Source organism: Chelonoidis abingdonii, chromosome 7 (assembly GCF_003597395.2).
Source record: "Chelonoidis abingdonii isolate Lonesome George chromosome 7, CheloAbing_2.0, whole genome shotgun sequence".
NCBI lineage: Eukaryota > Metazoa > Chordata > Testudines > Testudinidae > Chelonoidis > Chelonoidis abingdonii.
Genome location: NC_133775.1, coordinates 30,869,309 through 30,888,459, shown reverse-complemented (window position 1 = coordinate 30,888,459; position 19,151 = coordinate 30,869,309). Strand labels below are relative to the sequence as shown.

The window sequence follows — 19,151 nt, the reverse complement described above, 5'->3', positions numbered from 1 at the left end:
AAAAAAATCCAGGTCTCTGATTGGTCCTCTGGTCAGGTGTTTGGTTCCCCCTTTGTTCACCCTTTACAGATAAAAGAAAATTAACCCTTACCTATCTACTTATGACAGCTGGGTCTTAGGTTTTAAAAAACAACTTGGGGATTGTTTTGTTCATTAGTTTAGCTGACTTTAATCAGGTTTCTGCTCTCCATTTAAATCATTGACTGATGTACCTTAGTTTGGGATTTAGTGACCTAACAGTATACAGTACATTCATTCTGTGAAATATAATTGTATTCAGATGCTGGTATTGATATTAGTGTGTTTGTGTGTGTGTCTATATGCTATATATGCATATGAATGAAATAAAACAATAATACTTCCCCCCCCCTTTTTGTTTCTTTTGCAGGCATAGATGTTCTTCACCAGTTAGGCCTTGGTGGGAAAGACACACAACATCCATCAACAGTGTCTACAATGCCCTTGTCGTCTGTTCCATTACCTCAGGGGGTTCACTTAACAGCATCAGGCGTTGTTTTAACCGGAGATGCTCACATTGAATCCCCTGTCACTCAAGTCATACCACCAAGTCTAGGAAATCAGTTCACATTATTGATTGGGCTACACTCTTATAGAGTAAACAATGCTTTTCTTTTCAGTATTAGAAACAAAAACAGACTGCAGTTTGGTGTACAGCTGCTACCAAGGAAGGTAGTGGTATATATTGGAGGGAAGCAGTCTGTATATTTTGATTACAGTATTCATGATGAACAATGGCATTCGTTTGCTATTGACATTAGAGACAAGACAGTGTCAATGTTTGCTGAGTGTGGAAAGAAATATTACAGCAGGGAAACACTTTCTAAAGTACAGATATTTGATTTGGATGGTTTGTTTACCTTAGGACGGATGAACTCTCAGTCTGTCAGCTTCGAAGGAGTAATATGTCAACTGGATATTATCCCCTCTGCACAAGCCTCTGCAAACTATTGTAAATATGTAAAACAGCAATGTCGCCACACTGAAACATACCGATCTCTGCCAGTACCTCCCGACACATCAGCTGGGGTGTCTGTAAACTTTCCAAGCAAACAGTTTGGTGACAACAACCAATCTGAACACAAATCATGGTACACACAGAAAGAAGCATTAAGCCTTCCTATTAACAACACTGCACCAATCCATACCCTACCTGAATCCTTAGCATTAAGAACTGTTACTCCATCGGAGCTTGTAAAATCTGAACCTCAGTCCACCACAATTAGACCTGAAGCTGATGTCCAGGAAAACTTCAGTCTGTCAATTCATCAACAGGGCTTGATCAAAAAGAGGAATGGCACCAAAAAAAACCTGGGATCACCTCAAAATAGTTCAGATAATGCCACAGAAGATACAGGAAGAAAAAGTGAGCTCTTCCTCATTTCTCATGTAAAACAGAGTAAGATAAAAGATGTGAAAACACAAATAAAGGCCAAGCAGAAATCAGATGAACCCCTGGAAATGCAGCAAATCTTAAACACCACACTATACAGGGCTACCGTAGACCTGTCTTTGGATAATCAGCTCAGTCCATGGGAGGAAGGTGCATTTGATGCTGATGAGACTTATGATGCAGAAAACGGTTATGAAATTGATATTGAAGGTTACAGTTATGATTATGAAGATCTTAGCAAAATGTTTGAAATGGAGAATACAAGAGGGCCAAAAGGGGAAACCGGACCTCCAGTAAGTTGTCTTTATTATAAACATTAATATACTATAGTAACACACATTTAACAGAAGGGTCTGAAAAAAGCCCTGAAAAGTATGTCAAAACTGAGATAGAAACTTCTTAATGTGCTGTATAAATGTGTGGTTGCCATCAGATGTGCTGTCCAGAATGTAATTTTGGCATAAAATGTATTTTTTTTATACACTGACATAGTATGAAGACACTCAGTTCTGGTAAAATGATAAGCAAACCAGATATATTGCCTTTTTATTTGAAATGCAGCAAGATATTTATAACTGCACTAGATATAAATAGCTACTTAATAAAATCATAGGGTTAATGCATAAAGGACATAAGTGTTAAGACTAAAGCATGACCAAAATGGATAAAATGAGCCAAAGAAAATAAAAGAATTTGTTTTAAGAATGATATAAGATTCTCAGATGAGCAGCACTCTTAGGGTATGTCTACACTGCAGTTAGACACCCATGGCTGGCCCATGCCAGCTGACTTTGGCTAAGGGGTTGTTTAGTTGCAGTGTAGACATTTGGGCTTGGGCTGCAGCCTGAGCTCTGGACCCTTCCATCTTGCAGGGTCCTAGATCCCCGGCTCCAGCCTGAGCCTGAATGTCTGCACCACAATTAAACTGCCCCTTAACCCAAGCCCCGCAAGCCCAAGTCAGCTGGCATGAGCCAGCCACAGGTTTTTAATTGCAGTGTAGACATACGCTTAAAGGTTATAATCACATGATGGAAAACAGTTTATTCAGGTAGAAAATATTTGCATGAGACAGAACACAAAATCTAAATCAGGAACTCCATTCCTGTGGGATCTGAGTATAACCATATATTTAGAGCATTCTGACATTAATTAAAATTCTAATTATTGAGGCCACTCTGTAGCCCAAGCCCCTAGGGCAGGGGTTCCCAAACTTGGTTCATGGCTTGTTCAGGGTAAGCCTCTGGTGAGTCCGAGATGCTTTGTTTACCTGAGCGTCAGCAGGTACAGCTGCTTGCAGCTCCCCTTGTCCAGGGTATGGTGAACCACAGTCCCTTGCTTTGCAGTTCCATCACAAAATGCATTTCATTAATTATTGTGATAAGCAACTTCTGAAATGTATGAAAATTCATGTTTGTATTTCTTTACTGTGAACTTAATTGTCCTCTTATTTTATATGTGCAATATCCAAACACCTTCCTAATACATGCAGATAGAAACAAATTTATGTGAGATTGCAGGCAGACTGTAGAATGTGTCCCAACATGCTTAACTTGAGTAATATGATAGTTGATTCTTATTTGAGTTTCTGGTTGAGCTCCAGAAACCATAGCAGGGAGTAGATTATTCCACTTGTGCTCCTCTGTGTGTTTGTGGTTATTACTGGAAAGTTATTTGATATATGTCAGGCAGCCTCTAATATGTTTGAATAAGTCCATAAATTTAGTGTGTGTATTCTTTCTCAGTGCAGCAAACATCTTTTCCTAAAACTAGTCATCAGCAACTAAAAATCCTATCTAAGAGCCCAATTTCTACTTTAAACAAGATCCAGATGCTAAGGGCTAGAGAGACAAATGAGAAACGATGTGTTAAAAAAGTAATGTAAAGATAATCCATAAGTGGACTCGCTTGCTTGCCTTGAATATGATGCCAGTCCTTCATTTTGTTGTTTTTTGCCCTTTGTAACAATATTTCTATAGTTATATCATTAATCCTTGGCTGTCATCAAGATGTAGTTATCTGTTGTTTTTAAAGATGAGGACATTTTGTGACCACCAATAGATTGTGTTGAATTGGAAAGGATAATGCGAAAATTCCATGACAAGATTTCAGTCAGTCAGAAGAATCAAATCTGTTCTTTCACAAATAGCACTGAAATCTTTATGGGACATATTATTTATTCTTGGTACTACAATAGCACCTGGGGGCCTCAACCAAAATCAGGGCCCCATTGTGCTAGGTGCTGTTCATACATGTAGTAGGAGACAGTCTGTGATTCAGAGGTCTTGCAATCTAAATAGAGAAGACAAAGGAAATGTTAATATCCCCACTTTATAGAAGGGGAACTGGAAAATGCAGAAAAATTAAGGTCTGATCTAGTAAAACACTTAGGTATGGGCTTAACCTTAAGCATGTGAGTACTCCAATTGAAATAAATGGAACCACTTGCATGCTTAAAGTTAAATGTGCTTGGGAATGGATCACTTGATGATTACTTATTCTATTCATTCCCTCTGGGGCACCTGGCATTGGCTACTGTCGGAGGATGGGATGCTGGGCTGGATGGACCTTTGGTCTGACCCAGTGTGGCCGTTCTTATGTTTTTATGTTCTTTGTTGGGTCACAGATCCTAAGTATCTTACCTCAAGGTAACCCAGAGGGAATCTGTGGAAGAGTCAGGAATTTAACCTAGATCTACTGAGCTCCAGTCCAATGCCTTCAGCACAGGACCATCCTTCTTCTCTGTGGGCCACTGGCACATGGGGGAAGATGTAGAGCTTTGCTGCCACAGCAGGAGCTCCTGAAGGGAGCCTAGCCTTCTCTACAATAAGTTTTTGGAGGTGACTTGCACCAATGGGATCTCTGGAGAAAATGCAGCCTGTAAATCCAGAAGAACACAGGGACTGTCACTCTGATTGGCGCCTATTTCATAGGAATGTTCTTTGCTCCCTCTCTGAGTCTTGTACACCTCTGAAGGAGCCAGTGATAATCTGGTTCTTATCTATTCAGTCACATCACTCCATTTCCTCACTAAGGGTATGTCTATACTACGAAATTAGGTCGAATTTGGAGAAGTCGCTTTTTTAGAAATCGATTTTATACAGTCGATTGTGTGTCCCCACTTAAGACCATTAAGTCAGCGGAGTGCATCCACAGTACCAAGGCTAGCGTCGACTTTTTGAGCATTGCACTGTGGGTAGCTATCCCACAGTTCCCTCAGTCTCCACTGCCCATTGGAATTGTGGGTTGAGCTCCCAATGCCTGATGGGGCAAAAACATTGTCGCGAGTGGTTATGGGTAAACGTGGTCAGCCCCTCACCCATGAAAGCAATGGCAATAAATTGTTTCTTGCCTTTTTTCCTGGGTTACCCGTGCAGACGACATACCACAGCAAGCTTGGAGCTCGCTCATCTCTCTGTCACTGTACGGCTCCTCAGTGCTGGCAGACTTGGTACTTCATTGCCACACAGCAGCAGCTCATTGCCTTTTGGTAGCAAACAGTGCATTACGACTGGTAGCCATTGTCATTGTCTCCTGAGTGCTCTTTTAGCCAACCTTGGCAAGGTCAGCTGGGGGCGCCTGGGCATAATGGGAGATGACGATGGCCAGCAGATGTACTGCACCATCTTCTGGCGAGCAGCCAGGAGATGACAATGGCTAACAGTCTTACTGTACCGTTTGCTGCCAGCCTAAGATGTATAAGAGAGATGGGGTGGATCAAAACAATAAAGAGACCAGATTTTTTTTTGTATTCATTTTCTCCCCTCTAACCCCCCCACCCCGCCGTTTGGCAGTGTCTTAGATGGCAATAACATCCTTTCAAGGAAAAGAAAAGTTAGATGGGATTGGATGGAATTGTTGTTGCTGTTGTTGAAGTCTTATCTTGTTTCATCCAGGTGGTGTTAGGGATTCATCAGTGCTTGAGGGGGCCATTCTGTGTGACAACCCTGTAGGCCAACTCTGTAAGCCATGTCGTCAGTCACCCCTCCCTCCATCAGAGCAACAGCAAACAATCACTTCGCACCTTTTTTCAGAGTAGACGCCATAGCATGGCAAGCATGGAGCCCGCTCAGATCACCGCCACAATTATGAGCACTGTAAACACCATATGCATTATCCTGCAGTATATGCAGAACCAGAACCTGCAAAAGAAAAACCAGGCGAGGAGGCAATGGCAGCATGGTGACGAGAGTGATGAGGACATAGACATGGACACAGACTTCTCACAAAGTATGGGCCCCAGCAATGTGCATATCATGGTGTTAATGGGGCAGGCTCATGCCATGAAACGCCGATTCTGGGCCCGGGAAACAAGCACAGACTGGTGGGACCGCATAGTGTTGCATGTCTGGGACAATTCCCAGTGGCTGCGAAACTTTTGCTTGCATAAGGACATTTTCATGGAACTTTGTGACTTGCTTTCCCCTGCCTGAAACACAAGAATACCAAGATGAGAGCAGTCCTCACAGCTGAGAAGCGAGTGGTGATAGCCCTGTGGAAGCTTGCAACGCCAGACAGCTACTGGTCAGTTGGGCATCAATCTGGAGTGGGCAAATCTACTGTGGGGCCTGCTGTGATCCAAGTACCCAACACAATCAAAGAGCTGCTGATATCAAGGGTAGTGACTCTGGGAAATGTGCAGGTCATAGTGGATGGCTTTGCTGCAATGGGATTCCTTAACTGTGGTGGGGCGATAGACGGAACCCATATCCCTATCTTGGCACCGGAGCTCCAAGCCAGTGAGTACATAAACCAAAAGAGGTACTTTTCAGTGATGCTGCAAGCACTGGTGGATCACAAGGGACGTTTCACCAACATCAACATGGGATGGCCGTGAAAGGTACATGACGCTCACATCTTCAGGAACTCTGGTCTGTTTCAAAAGCTGCAGCAAGGGACTTTCTTCCCAGACCAGAAAATAGGCCTACCCCTTAATGCCATGGCTCATGAAGCCATACGCAGGTAGCCTGGATAGTAGTCAGGAGCTGATCAACTATAGGCTGAGCAAGTGCAGAATAGTGGTAGAATGTGCATTTGGATGTTTAAAAGTGTGCTGGCGCAGTTTACTGACTCGGATAGACCTCAGCAAAACCAATATTCTCATTGTTATTACCTCTTGCTGTGCACTCCACATTATCTGTGAGAGTAAGGGGGAGATGTTTATGGTGGGGTGGGAGGTTGAGACAAATCGCCTGGCCACTGATTACATGCAGCCAGACACCAAGGCAGTTATCAGAATACAGGAGGGCGCACTGTGCATCAGAGAAGCTTTGAAAACCAGTTTCATGACTGGCCAGACTACGGTGTGAAAGTTCTGTTTGTTTCTCCTTGATGAAACACCCCCAACCCTTGGTTCACTTTACTTCCCTGTAAGCTATCCATCCTCCCCTCTCCCCTTTGATCACCGTTTGCAGAGGCAATAACGTCATTATTGCTTCACATTCATGCATTCTTTATTAATTCATCACACAAATAGGGGGATAACTGCCAAGGTAGCCCGGGAGGAGTGGGGAAGGAAGGAAGCACCGGGTGGGGTGGGGGAGGAGGGAAGGACAAGACCTCACTGCACTTTAAAACTTATTTAATGCCAGATTTCTGTTGCTTGGGCAGTCCTCTGGGGTGGAGTGGTTGGGTGCCCGAAGGCCCTCCCACCGTGTTCTTCGGCGTCTGGCTGAGGAGGCTATGGAACTTGGAGAGGAGGGCGGTTGGTTACACAGGAGCTGTAGCAGTGGTCTGTGCTCAAGCTTCCTTTCCTGAACCTCAGCCATACACCGGAGCATATCAGTTTGTTCCTCCAGTAGCCTCAGCATTGCCTCTTGCCTTCTGTCACCAAGCTGACGCCACCTATCATCTTCAGCCTGCCACCTGTCCTTGTGTTAATATTGTGCTTTCCTGGACTCTGACATTGTCTGCCTTCATGCATTCTGGTGGGCTTTTTCAGTGTGGGAGGACTGCATAAGCTCAGAGAACATTTTATCGCGAGTGCATTTTTTTCGCCTTCTAATCTTCGCTAGCCTCTGGGAAGGAGAAGATAGTGTGAGTGTTGAAACATTTGCAGCTAGTGGAGGAAAAAAAAAGGGAGAGTGGTAGTTAAAAAGACACATTTTAGAGAACAATGGGTAGACTCTTTCACGGTAAAACTTGCTGTTAACATTACATAGCACATGTGCTTTCGGTACAAGGTCGCATTTTGCCTCTTATTGAGGGCATGCCAGTTTGGTGTGAGAGATTTTTCATGGCTTGCAGGCAGCCATGGTAAGACATACAGTCTTTTGGCTTCTTTAACCTTCATAACATGTGGGAATGGTTTCAAACAGCAGTGCCCTCATTTCCCACTCCATCCCCAGACACGTTAGCAAACTTTTCTGGTAACTGTACTGGCCACGAATGCCAGGGCAAATTAATCATTAAACACACTTGCTTTTAAACCATGTATAATATTTACAAAGTTACACTCACCACAGGTTCCTTCTCCACCTGGCAGATCTGGGATGCAGCCTTGGGTGGGTTTGGGGGGTACTGACTCCATGTCCAGGGTGAGAAACATTTCCTGGCTGTTGGGGAAAACGGTTTCTCCACTTCCTTGCTATGAGCTATCTTCAACCTCCTCCTCATCATCTTCCTCATCCCCAAAATCTGCATTCCTGTTGCGTGCTACTCCATTGACAGAGTCAAAGCATAGGGATGGGGTAGTGGTGGCTGCACCCCCTAGAATGTCATGCAGCTCATCATAGAAGTGGCATGTCTGGGGCTCTGACCCAGAGTGGCCGTTTGCCTCTCTGGTTTTTTGGTAGGCTTGCCTCAGCTCTTTAAGTTTCACGCGGCACTGCTGCGGGTCCCTGTTATAGCCTCTGTCCCTCCTGCCCTTTGAGATTTTTTCAAATGGTTGGGCATTTTGTCTTTTTGAATGGAGTTCTGATACCATGGATTCATCTCCCCATACAGCGATCAGATCTCGTACGTCCCGTCTGGTCCATGCTGGGGCCCTTTTGCGATTCTGGGACTCCATCATGGTCACCTCTGCTGATGAGATCTATGCTCAGCTGCAGATTGCCACGCTGGCCAAACAGGAAATGAGATTCAAAAGTTCACAGGACTTTTCCTGTCTAGCTGGCCAGTGCATTTGAGTTGAGAGTGCTGTCCAGAGCGGTCACACTGGAGCACTCTGGGATAGCTCCCAGAGGCCAATACCGTTGAATTGCGTCCACACTACCCCAAATTCGACCTGGCAAGGTCGATTTCAACACTAATCCCCTCATCGGGGAGGTGTACAGAAATCGATTTTAATAGCCCTTTAAGTTGAAAACAACAGCTTCGTCGTGTGGACAGGTGCAGGGTTAAATCGATCTAAAGTTGCTAAATTCGACCTAAACTCATGGTGTAGACCAGGGCTAAGTCTGCTCCCTTGAATGGTAATTCACCTCCAAACCAACTCTCGAATAGATTCATGTGAGCCCCCAACGCTAAAGTCTCATCACTGGAAAACCTGAGGAAGCAGCAGCAAAGAATTTCAAAGTTCCATCACAGTATGAAAATGCTGACAAGACATGGAAAAAAAGTATTTTTTCATTATGTCATGGCTGGTTTAAACCTTTTTTTCAAGGATTCAACACAGAAATAATTTTCAATCTATTAGAGTTGACAAGCAATAACTCGCTTTTGTGGTTTTCAAACTCATCAACTTTGCTTTAGCTTTATAATCATCCACCCTAACCAACTCTTGCCTAGTATAATTAGGGCCACCTAAATTCCATGATCCCACAGCTATGGAATTCACCCTTTGCTACAGAAATTTAAGCCTTCATTTATGGATAGTGTATGGTCAGGCACCCTTTTCTTTAGTATTTTTTAATAAATCTCAATAAAATACATAATTGCTAGTGGGGTTTTTTGTATTTATGATTGAAAAAATCCCCTTCCAAATATAGATGAGTATTAATTGGAACAATGTTGTCTTTCTGACTAAGAACTATCTCATTCACCTCAATGAGCTGTTGTATTGCAGTAACCCCTAGGGGCCTCAGTCATGGACCAGGACCCCATTGCGTTAGGCAGTGTACAAACAGAGAACAAAAAGATGGTCCCTCCCCCAAAGAGGCTGTTGACTTGAAACATAAATATGACAATATAAGTAAATGTCATTTTTAACTGTTCCACTGCTGGTCATTTTAATGGAAATTGAGATAATGTGCTTATTGCACAATTGTAAGTCACCTGCCTTGACTGACCAAATACCTCACGTCTTCAGTTTCAAAAACCTCCATCCTCATCTCTGCCAGCTTATTGAAAATTTAGGGCCAGAATACTATAAGCAGAATTTAATAACAAAATAAATAATGGAAGATGTACTGTTATTATGTATTATTTATTTTCATACTTAATTAAACAAAGCCTAAATTTTTGAATTTACATGAAGCTGTGACAATTTCCAGTTCATTGCACTGGCTTGTGTTAGAAACTAGGGAATTTTGCTTTGAAATTTGGATCTGGTACACAATGCCTTGCATACAGTCCTCTGATGTTAATGATACCACTTTAGCAATCCTGGACATTCTAGCTTGCCTAATTCACCATGGAAGAGATTTCTAGAACTGTAAGAGAAGGAGATCAGTCACGCTATTGATTGGATACCCTCTGATTGTGGTTCATGATGCACTTCCATGCAATTTGCAGGGATTAGTGCTTGCCATTATTTTTGGCTGGAAATTTTGAAAATGAGGTTGCATAAAAGTAATCCTACACAATGCTGAAAGATTCTTTTATTTCAGAACTATACATTGCTTTGTCAGCACTTAGGTGTTTTACAAGATTGGCTAGGAGGCGTAGTTGAAGTCAAACATGAATATGAATTCATTCACTTCTTAATTCTTCATTAAAAGGAAATGGCAGTGACTGGTTCCAACACCTTATTAAAAGAGAGAATCCTATCACTACTCTGCACATCAAACTTCCATTAAAGTCACTAGGACTTCTGTGTGCTAAACTGTAACTGGACCACCATCTAGGATCTGATGTTGCAAATGCCAGCTACTGAGTCTAGTACTTACTACTGTGGAACTACACCTGCTATTAAGCACTGTGTGTCTGATTCTGCACTATAGCACTCAATCACAAAACTTCCCATTGGGACCCCAGATACTGCACCTCTGCGCCCATGAAGTCAGGGGACTCATGGGGTGCAGGAGTTTGCCCTCATGAAGTCGTTGGGGCCTGAGTGTTTGCAAGATTGGCCCCTAATTATTTGTGACTTTTGTAGTATTTCTCAATATCTGAAGGAAGCTTGCACAGTTTTTAGGTGCACAGTAAACTCAAGCATTTATTAGAAACATACATGAGGAGAATATACAAGAATTATTATGCCATTCCTATTAAACCAATTTATTATTTTCAGTTTGCATCTGTAGTACCATTTAGAAGATCACGTACAATTATTATGTTGTTTGATGTACCAGACAATGATTTGGTTCATCATATAAAATGTAATATGGTATGCAGTTGTTTAATGATTAGTTACAGTTTATAATTATTGGAGGAAAGATTATTGAAACAAACCACCAATTTCCCTAGGTTGGGAATGTATCAGATTAACTCTGGAATTATTGACTTTGTGACTGTCGTTGATTGTGTAGAAGCTCATGGGAGTCTCTGTGAGTATCTAGAACTAATTTTCTATGGCAGTATAAAAACAGAAGAAATAAGTTGGTTTGAAGCTGTAACTATTGTAACTACTTCCACAGGCAGTAGAATTCTGTGCAATGGTGTAACTTCTTGCAAATAATTGTGTAGAAGCTCATGGGAGTCTCTGTGAGTATCTAGAACTAATTTTCTATGTCAGTATGAAAACTGAAGAAATAAGTTGGTTTGAAGCTGTAACTATTGTAACTACTTCCACAGGCAGTAGAATTCTGTGCAGTGGTGTAACTTCTTGCAAATAATTGCAAAACAATTATCGGCAAACTCTCCAATGGTCTCGATCAAATATACAATCAGTTAAGTTGTTGCTTTAGCTAAACAGGGACATCAGTTTCCTAACACTGCTCCATTGTTAATTTGAAGTAGCAGCAGTTCAATTAAATCAATTAAGGAGTGTTTCTGTTGATAACTTAACCAACTGTCTAAACTGTTGATGTAATAGTCTAGCAATGTTTGCCTGAAACACACTACCCTAGTAGCAAGTGATTATGTTGAGAAAGGTTTAAGTGGCTCCTGCTGACTCAAGTAGCAGGTGGCACATTATCCCACCTGGATTGTAAGGTAGGCTATAGTAAATATTTAGAGAGAAGGTCGAGGTGAGCTGAGCAGTTCTAAGGCAGGAACCTTAGGGGGGAGGTTTATGTTCACACATCTTTATAAACATACTGGCTTCCTTAATGCAAGGTTCTATGGATTGTTGGCAGTTGGTTTTGTCATAATGGTGGCATCCATAGATCAGATCTTTATGCCCTATGAAGAAAAATTAATTCTTTTTATAGCATTATACCATTCATTGTCCTTAGACCAATAAAAGCAATTACTCATTATTTCATTAATTCATAAGTTGCCTAATGCATAGCACATAGGTGCTATACAAAAGTCAAAATAAAACGAAAAAGAAATCTTAAAAAATTAGAAGCCAAACAGGACCAAATACACATCCACCCACACCAAACAAATCTGGAACAAGGATCACGAAGAGATGTAAATAGTCATTAGTATTTTCATAAGGGCAAAATAGGGATTCCAGCTATCAAAACACTTTATTTTAAAGCAAATATAATCAATATCTGAAATAGGGTGTAGAAAGAGCTTCACATTACAATTAAAAAGGCAATGTACCATAACTTCAAAATATTTTACTTGTCCACCTTTTATGAAGAAATGTAGTTGACTCTTTCCCTTGTGTAGCCCCAGGATAACTTTCTGTGCCTGGTGCATCGCCTAACTTCAGTGATTCGAAAAGGAAAGAATAGGAAACAGTTCCTCCAGATGTAACAAGATGTGAAAACTCCAGGCTTTTTTTAGTTATATTTTTGGAACTCTCCCTCAACAAGAATGCCGGTCAAGCTCTGTGTGTCTGTCTGCTCTTTTTTTATTCTTGGAAGTGAAATGCACTCAAATGCCTTGTCTGTGCTAGAGCAATTTGGCATGCTAACCAGTGCTTGTGTGATGGCTGCCATTTTGGCTGACTCATCGGGGAGTGAACTGGGGACTTAAAAGAGCTAAAAATATGAGCTGCTATAGCATGAGCTATAGAGCCAAGGACCTATAGCAGCCAGCGTAACAGACTCACATCCTCCTCAGATCAGGCACTCTTCAGTGGGTCATCGGTTGGTCCCTGTAGCATGCCTGTAATGCACCATATGTCCACACCTAACAGTCCACAGGCAACCGCATTAGCACTAGACTTGCTTTAGGCAAGGTTAAACACCCTGTTGACCTCCACCATGCCAACCTCTACCTGTACAATGCTAAGATGTATGAGTGTTGCTATAATTGTAACCCTGACTGCACGCATTTTTCTTTCTGCTGTGTCACAGTGCACTGGCTGCTACTTAAATGGCCTTCTTGGTCTACTCTCTTCACTTCATGGGGGTTGAATTTGCTGGAAAACTACTACCTGTACAATTATCACTGTACGGGGGCTTGACCTCTTGTCCTATTATTACCCTGTATTCCCAGAAAGCCTTTTGAGGTCTCCTTGAAGCCACTATCTGCATTCTACTTCAGTAAAGACAATTGGTCTGTCATTGACTGACGTCCCTAGTCGATGTTGGCTTCTCTGCCAGTGAAGTTATCCTTCTATTTCAAAGGGCCATTTAGGGTACTGGGGTAAAAATCTGGGGATTGGTCCTGCTTTGAGCAGGGGGTTGGACTAGATGACCTCCTGAGGTCCCTTCCAACCCTGATATTCTCTGATTCATTTTTCCTAAGATTTAACATTTTTATTCTGAATTTTAATCATAATAAAATTATGCACCAGAGGCTCATAAAAACCAATGGGAAGTTATGTAGATAGTGCTGTGCATAGACCATCTTTACATTTCCTAAACAGGTTGTTTATTGCCATCTCAGCCACAGTAGTAATCCTGGTGCTATCCTTCGTCTCTCCCCCTGATTTTAAATAATTTTGAACAGCGTCAAGCAGTACAGTCAGAACTATTTAATGTATTTTACCCAGTGTACAAGCTGAGTAATTGAGTTGTATGCAGGAGATCTTGGGGTGAGTTGGGGTTTTGGTTAAGAGAGTGGTAATGGAATCCTTCCCTCAGGTCATTCCATGACTGGTAGTGCAGAGTTAGGGCTTGCAGTAGCCTCTGGATTCACCCCCAATTTCTCACCCTGCATACTGGGAAGCAGAGGCAGTGACCCCACCAGTGAAAAACTGACACACACATAGGGGGATTGCCCATATGAAGTCCTAACATCTTGCCACTCACCTGCCTCTGCTGTGAAAGAGTATTGATTCTGCTACAGCCATGGCCCTCTTCACCTGCATGGAGATGGGAATTTGATTTACTCTTAAAGGAGGAGGCCTGAATTCTACCCCATTACCATGCAACCTCACTGAAGTAGAAGTGATGGCTTCCAGTGCAGCACAAGCCAGTGCAGAATTTGTCCTAGAGTTCTTACCATAATTTGAGCTCAGATGAAACACTGCTTTTGCTTTCAGAAGTTAACAAGTCCAATGCAAAAGGAAAGGGATCTTTTTTAGGGTGTAAACATGGGGGTACCAGGGCTCGACCCTCTCTGGGGAGGAGGGGAGCCACGCCGGCCCACACTGCTCTGGTTGGCCCGGGAAGTTAGCCCAGCAGTCCTTGTGGTACTTGTCCGCCCGACGGGCAAGGGGCTCAGGCCCTTCGGCAGGGCTCAGCCGTAACAACTGTGAGGCACCGGTTCCTACGTCAGGACAGATAGTAACACAGAATCAGTAAGCTCAGGCCTGGGTCAGGGCTGAGCAACAGTAGCGGTTTTAAGGCCCAGCCCTAGGTCAGGGCAGGCAGCAAACGCTGAGTCAATAGGCTCAGGCCTTTGGTCAGGGCTGAGCAACAGTAGCAGTTTAAAGGTCCAGCCCTTGGTCAGGACGGGGCAGCAAATGCTGAATCAGTAGGCTCAGGCCTTTGGTCAGGGCTGAGCAACAGTACCAGTTTAGAAGCCCAGCCCTTGGGCAAGGCGGGGTAGCAAATGCTGAGGCAGTAAGCTCAGGCCTTGGGGCAGGATTGAGCAACAGTACCAGGTTAGAGGCCCAGCCCTTGGTCAGGGCGGGCAGCAAATGCTGAAGCAGTAAGCTCAGTGATAACAGTTATTGGCCTCCTCAGGCCAGGGAGAGGGGGAGTCTGCCACCCCGGATTGGGGTGGCAGAGGGGACGCAGGCCCTCCCACTCTACTGTGTCCCAGCCCGGGGCCCTAACAGCGGCTGTCACTCCGCTGGTCAGTCAGTGGGGTTCCTGGCCGCAACACACTGACATAGGTTCTGGCAATTCCGCAGCCTGACTGGGGTCAACTGCCCCCGGGCTGCTTCCGTACTCCCCCTCAGGACCTACCTGGGTCCTAACGTCAGTCTCAGCAGGGTCCAAGAGCATAGGCTTATCGCGACCGGGGCTGGGTGGTAGGTCCAGGAGCTCCTCGGGATACTCGGGCCACGGTAGCGCCGGCACTTCCTCCAGGTAGCAGCAGGCACGGGGAAGCCCCAGAAGCTCCTCTGGGTAGCAGGCGCAGGGAAGCTCCTGCAGCTCCTCCTGGTAGCGAGCGCGGGGAAGCTCCGGCAGCTCCTCCTGGTAGCGAGCGTGGGGAAGCTCCGGCCAGTCTGGGCGGCTCCCCTGGGTCACTGGCATCTTCCAGTTTCGAGCTCCCGGAGGGAAGTCTGTTCTCTCCGTCCTCTGGGGCCTGCCTGAGCTCTGAGGGCCGGCTTTTATAGTTCCGGGTCGCCGCCTGACCCTTTGAGGGGTGGGTTCAGAGCTCTGTAGCTCCACCCACTCTGGCCTCTGCCAGGGCTCGACCCTCTCCGGGGAGGAGGGGAGTCACGCCGGCCTACTACATAGGGACAAAGCTATTACCTAGCTCAAACATGGTACTGTGCCTAATATTGTTACAGTTATTTATGATCAAATCTATTTGCAAAGGTTACATCAGATCATAAAACAGTGTATGAATTTATTTGGTAAAAATCAAAATGCTTTCTCTTTGAAAGGAGTTATATCAGTTCAAAAATATGAATGTAAAGAATCAAATAATGTGCTACCAATGATTCCTATGAGAAGTTCATAATTAGGAAGTCAAACAAGTCTTCAACCACGTCTGTGGTGTTTCTATTTCTTCGTCTTTCTTTTCTTTGGGTTATTATTATTACTTAGTTTCTTATAATGATTAACTGTCTGAATTGCCTCAAATGATATGCACATTGTTTGGGATTTAAATGTTTGAATTAGTATGCCTTGTTTTTAATTTAATAAATAAACTGGTTTCTCTTTTTTTTGAAATACATTGCATTTCCTTGTTTTTAGACTTTGAAATGGATTCTTCTTCCTGTAATAAAAATAAATGTATTTATGTTATCCACTAAACTGAGATTTACAAGCCTTATGTGTAACATAATTTTAACCATGTCTCCAATTGGGAGCCAGATTGGGGAAAAGCACATTGTATCTTTAGTTCTGAGTTTTGCTTTCAAAATGAGAAGGTTTTGTAATCAGAAAATCAGCTGGGTGGCTGTAGGAGGGCTAGTCAGATTATGACCTGCAGCACAATGACTGGTCTGCTCTTAGCTTAACTGTTTGGTTTTTGTCCCTGCAGGGTCCCCCGGGTCCTCCGGGTTTACCTGGTCTGTCAGGGAAGAGAGGTCCAAGGGTGAGTATAAGGGCTATATTCTTCTATAGATGTATACTGGACATTGATAGTAAAACCAAACTTTGTATCATCATTTGACTGTAGAGTGTGTTCATATACTAGTCAGCAAGGAAGCTGTTGCTCTTTAATCTCAGCATATGATGGGCTAAAACAAACTAAGTCAAGACAGATAAAATAATGTGTATTTTACAATAAATACCTAGAGGAGGATTCTGAGTAAATGTGTCCAAAAACTGCTATTGAGTTTGCAATATAACTGTTATGCTGCTACTTGTAGCATTTTTATTTAGTTAGTTAGTTAGTTTTTCAGTGTTGCCATCTGTAGCTGAGAAGGTCAGGTTCATTTGCTTTTTGGAATGAAGGGGAGTGGGCTTCCCAGAACAGTGCATTCCACAGCTACAGACTGGAAAACAATGAAAGTGGAATTATCCTCTGCTGGCTAGAAAGAAAATTGCTCTAATGATCTGCTTTAGTTTCTTGGTTTGCAGCAGCTCAATAAAAGCATAATTTCTGTGTCTGTAGCTTCTTCAAGTAACTTTTACCATAGCTAATGCATCTTGATATAGATATATATTGTGTGTGTGCACACATATATACTATAAAATGCTGAAGCCCTCTGGAAATGGCTGGGGAAGAATCAGGAATTTCTTACTGAAGGAAATCTGGGATTTTGGGCAACTGGAGAGGGTAGTTAAGGATTTGTGGGCTGGATGATCTAGAAGGCTGGGCAGGCTGGAGGGCAGTGGGTAGTCATGGGTTTAGGAGTGGAGTGTGGTGTCTGACAGGGTTAAGAGATGGGACGTAAGATTACTGGGATGTGTAGAAGTATTTGGCAGATGGTATGATGGATCAGCTGATGTGAAGGAGGTATCTTAAGGAGGTGGGGTTTACTTGTGCTAGTGCTTGTGAACAAACATTTGAATAAGCCATTGTTTGGTAGCATGTTGAAAACAAAATTTGCAAATTGCACAGCTTTATGCTCCTTAATGCTATCTCACATTTGAAATGGATATCTGGGAAGGGGGATATTACCAGCTGATTGAATTAGGTTTATGAAGAAAGGATTTAAAGCAAGTGGTGATCAAGAGCATGAACCAAAAATGTTTATTGACACCAGGAAAACAAAACAAGTCAGACTGTATCTTCCCCAAATCCAGACCCTGTCTAACTTTATTTCCTGGATTCACTCCTGGGGTCTTCCCTCAAGTTATCCTTTTATGCTGGAGCTTTTGCTTATGATGAGATGACACAACAGCAGCAGCTGCTGCTGCCAGTTTTTATATATATGTTCCAGGTTAATGCTGCACCTCCTGAAGGCCCCAGTCCTGTGCAGCAACTTCTCACCTGTGAGGAGTCCTCTTGGTTTCAGCAGTGCTACTCTGGCGCATAGATTTGTTCATGTTCAAGTTTCCAGGACTGGAGCCTAAATTAGTCACTTACTGGTGCCTAATAGTAATTACTGTCAGGCAGTGCCTGATTGCCATAGTGATCAAGCAGCCAAGAGGTAAAGACACTGCTCTTTTCCCATCAGGTATAGACATTTCTTTCTCCGTAGACTCAAAAAGGGGGAAACGAGCTAAAGCTTTTTCCTTTCTTTAGAAGGCACTAGTCTCTCCTCCCAAGTTTAGGTGAGCTGCAACCATACTGCATGAACAAGTTATACAGCTGGTCTCTAAATGCAGAAAAAAAAGGATAATTTTCTCTCTTGCCTGGATAAAAATTAGAACAGAACGTTGCAGTAATTTGGGGGGTGGAGGGAAGTATTTAATTACCGTTCATGAATCATCACCACTTGCCCGTCTTTGTCCTTCCCCAGCCCGCTCTGTCCCTTCACATCCTCACAAGAAGTTTTCCTAGTTCTGGGGAGGAACAAAAAACTAAAAATGGGTTGTTTAGTCTCGAGAAGAGAAGACTGGGAGGCGACATGAAAATGGTTTTCAAGTACATAAAAGTTTGTTACAACAAGGAGGGAGAAGAATTGTTTTTCTTAACCTCTGAGGATAGGACAAGAAGCAATGGGCTTAAATTGCAGCAAGGGCGGTTTAGGTTGGACATTAGGAAAAACTTCCTATCAGGGTGGTTAAGCACTGGAATAAATTGCCTAGAGAGGTACTGGAATCTCCATCATTGGAGATTTTTAAGAACAGGTTAGACAAACACCTGTCAGGGATGGTCTAGATAATACTTAGTCCTGCCATGAGTGCAAGGGACTGGACTAGATGACCTCTTGAGGTCCCTTCCAGTTCTGTGATTCTATGATTCTATCTGCACATTTACTGGAGAGAGAAAAAGAGGAAGAGAGAGGGTAAAATGTTGTATGATAGGGCAGTTCATTGAGGATACCCTCACTCTTGATTCCTTAAAAAGAGAAAGTCCAAATAAACCACATGTTAAAAATGTAAAACCATCCTGTCACATGGCCAGTCAGAAAGCCCACCAGACTTGATTCCCTCTGATACCATTATAAAGGTAGAGGTGGGAGGTAGGAGTAAGGATCTTTTATATCTCTTGTATCTGTCTCTTTCAGATGCTTATTCCTTAACCTCTGATGGATGCAGTGCATTCCGGGGCACAAAGCTCCACAGTGTGAAATTTGTGAATTGAATGTGGAGTTGATCATGCAAAAAAGCATAATGGGAAGTGGGGAAGCTTAGATTAGAGAGGCGTGGCTAGCATCTGGAGACAGCCTAGGTTGAGAAAGGCCAGTTTGATTTATTAGTAACTGTGATTTAAATAGAATTTTAAAAGTGTACTTAAATGTTGCTGCAAAGACTAGTCCAGGTGATGGGCTAAGGGCCAGAAAAACTACATTTTTGAAAAGTCATTGTTGCGCTTTAGCTCTTACAGTGCCCATAAATAGCAGAATACCAGCAAGTGTTGGTTGGTGTTTTTTTACATTGAAAAATAGGTCCCAGGCCTT

General features: G+C 43.1%; 1 protein-coding gene across 1 annotated transcript in view; it reads left to right on the top strand.

The window, feature by feature from the left end:
- Window positions 1–19,151, top strand: part of COL24A1 (collagen type XXIV alpha 1 chain) — a 240,624-nt gene that overhangs the window by 28,641 nt on the left and 192,832 nt on the right. The window contains exons 3-4 of the mRNA XM_032779279.2: window positions 389–1,704; window positions 16,178–16,231. Of these exons, the coding sequence (XP_032635170.1) occupies window positions 389–1,704; window positions 16,178–16,231 (1,370 nt within the window). The remainder of the gene's footprint in view (window positions 1–388; window positions 1,705–16,177; window positions 16,232–19,151) is intronic.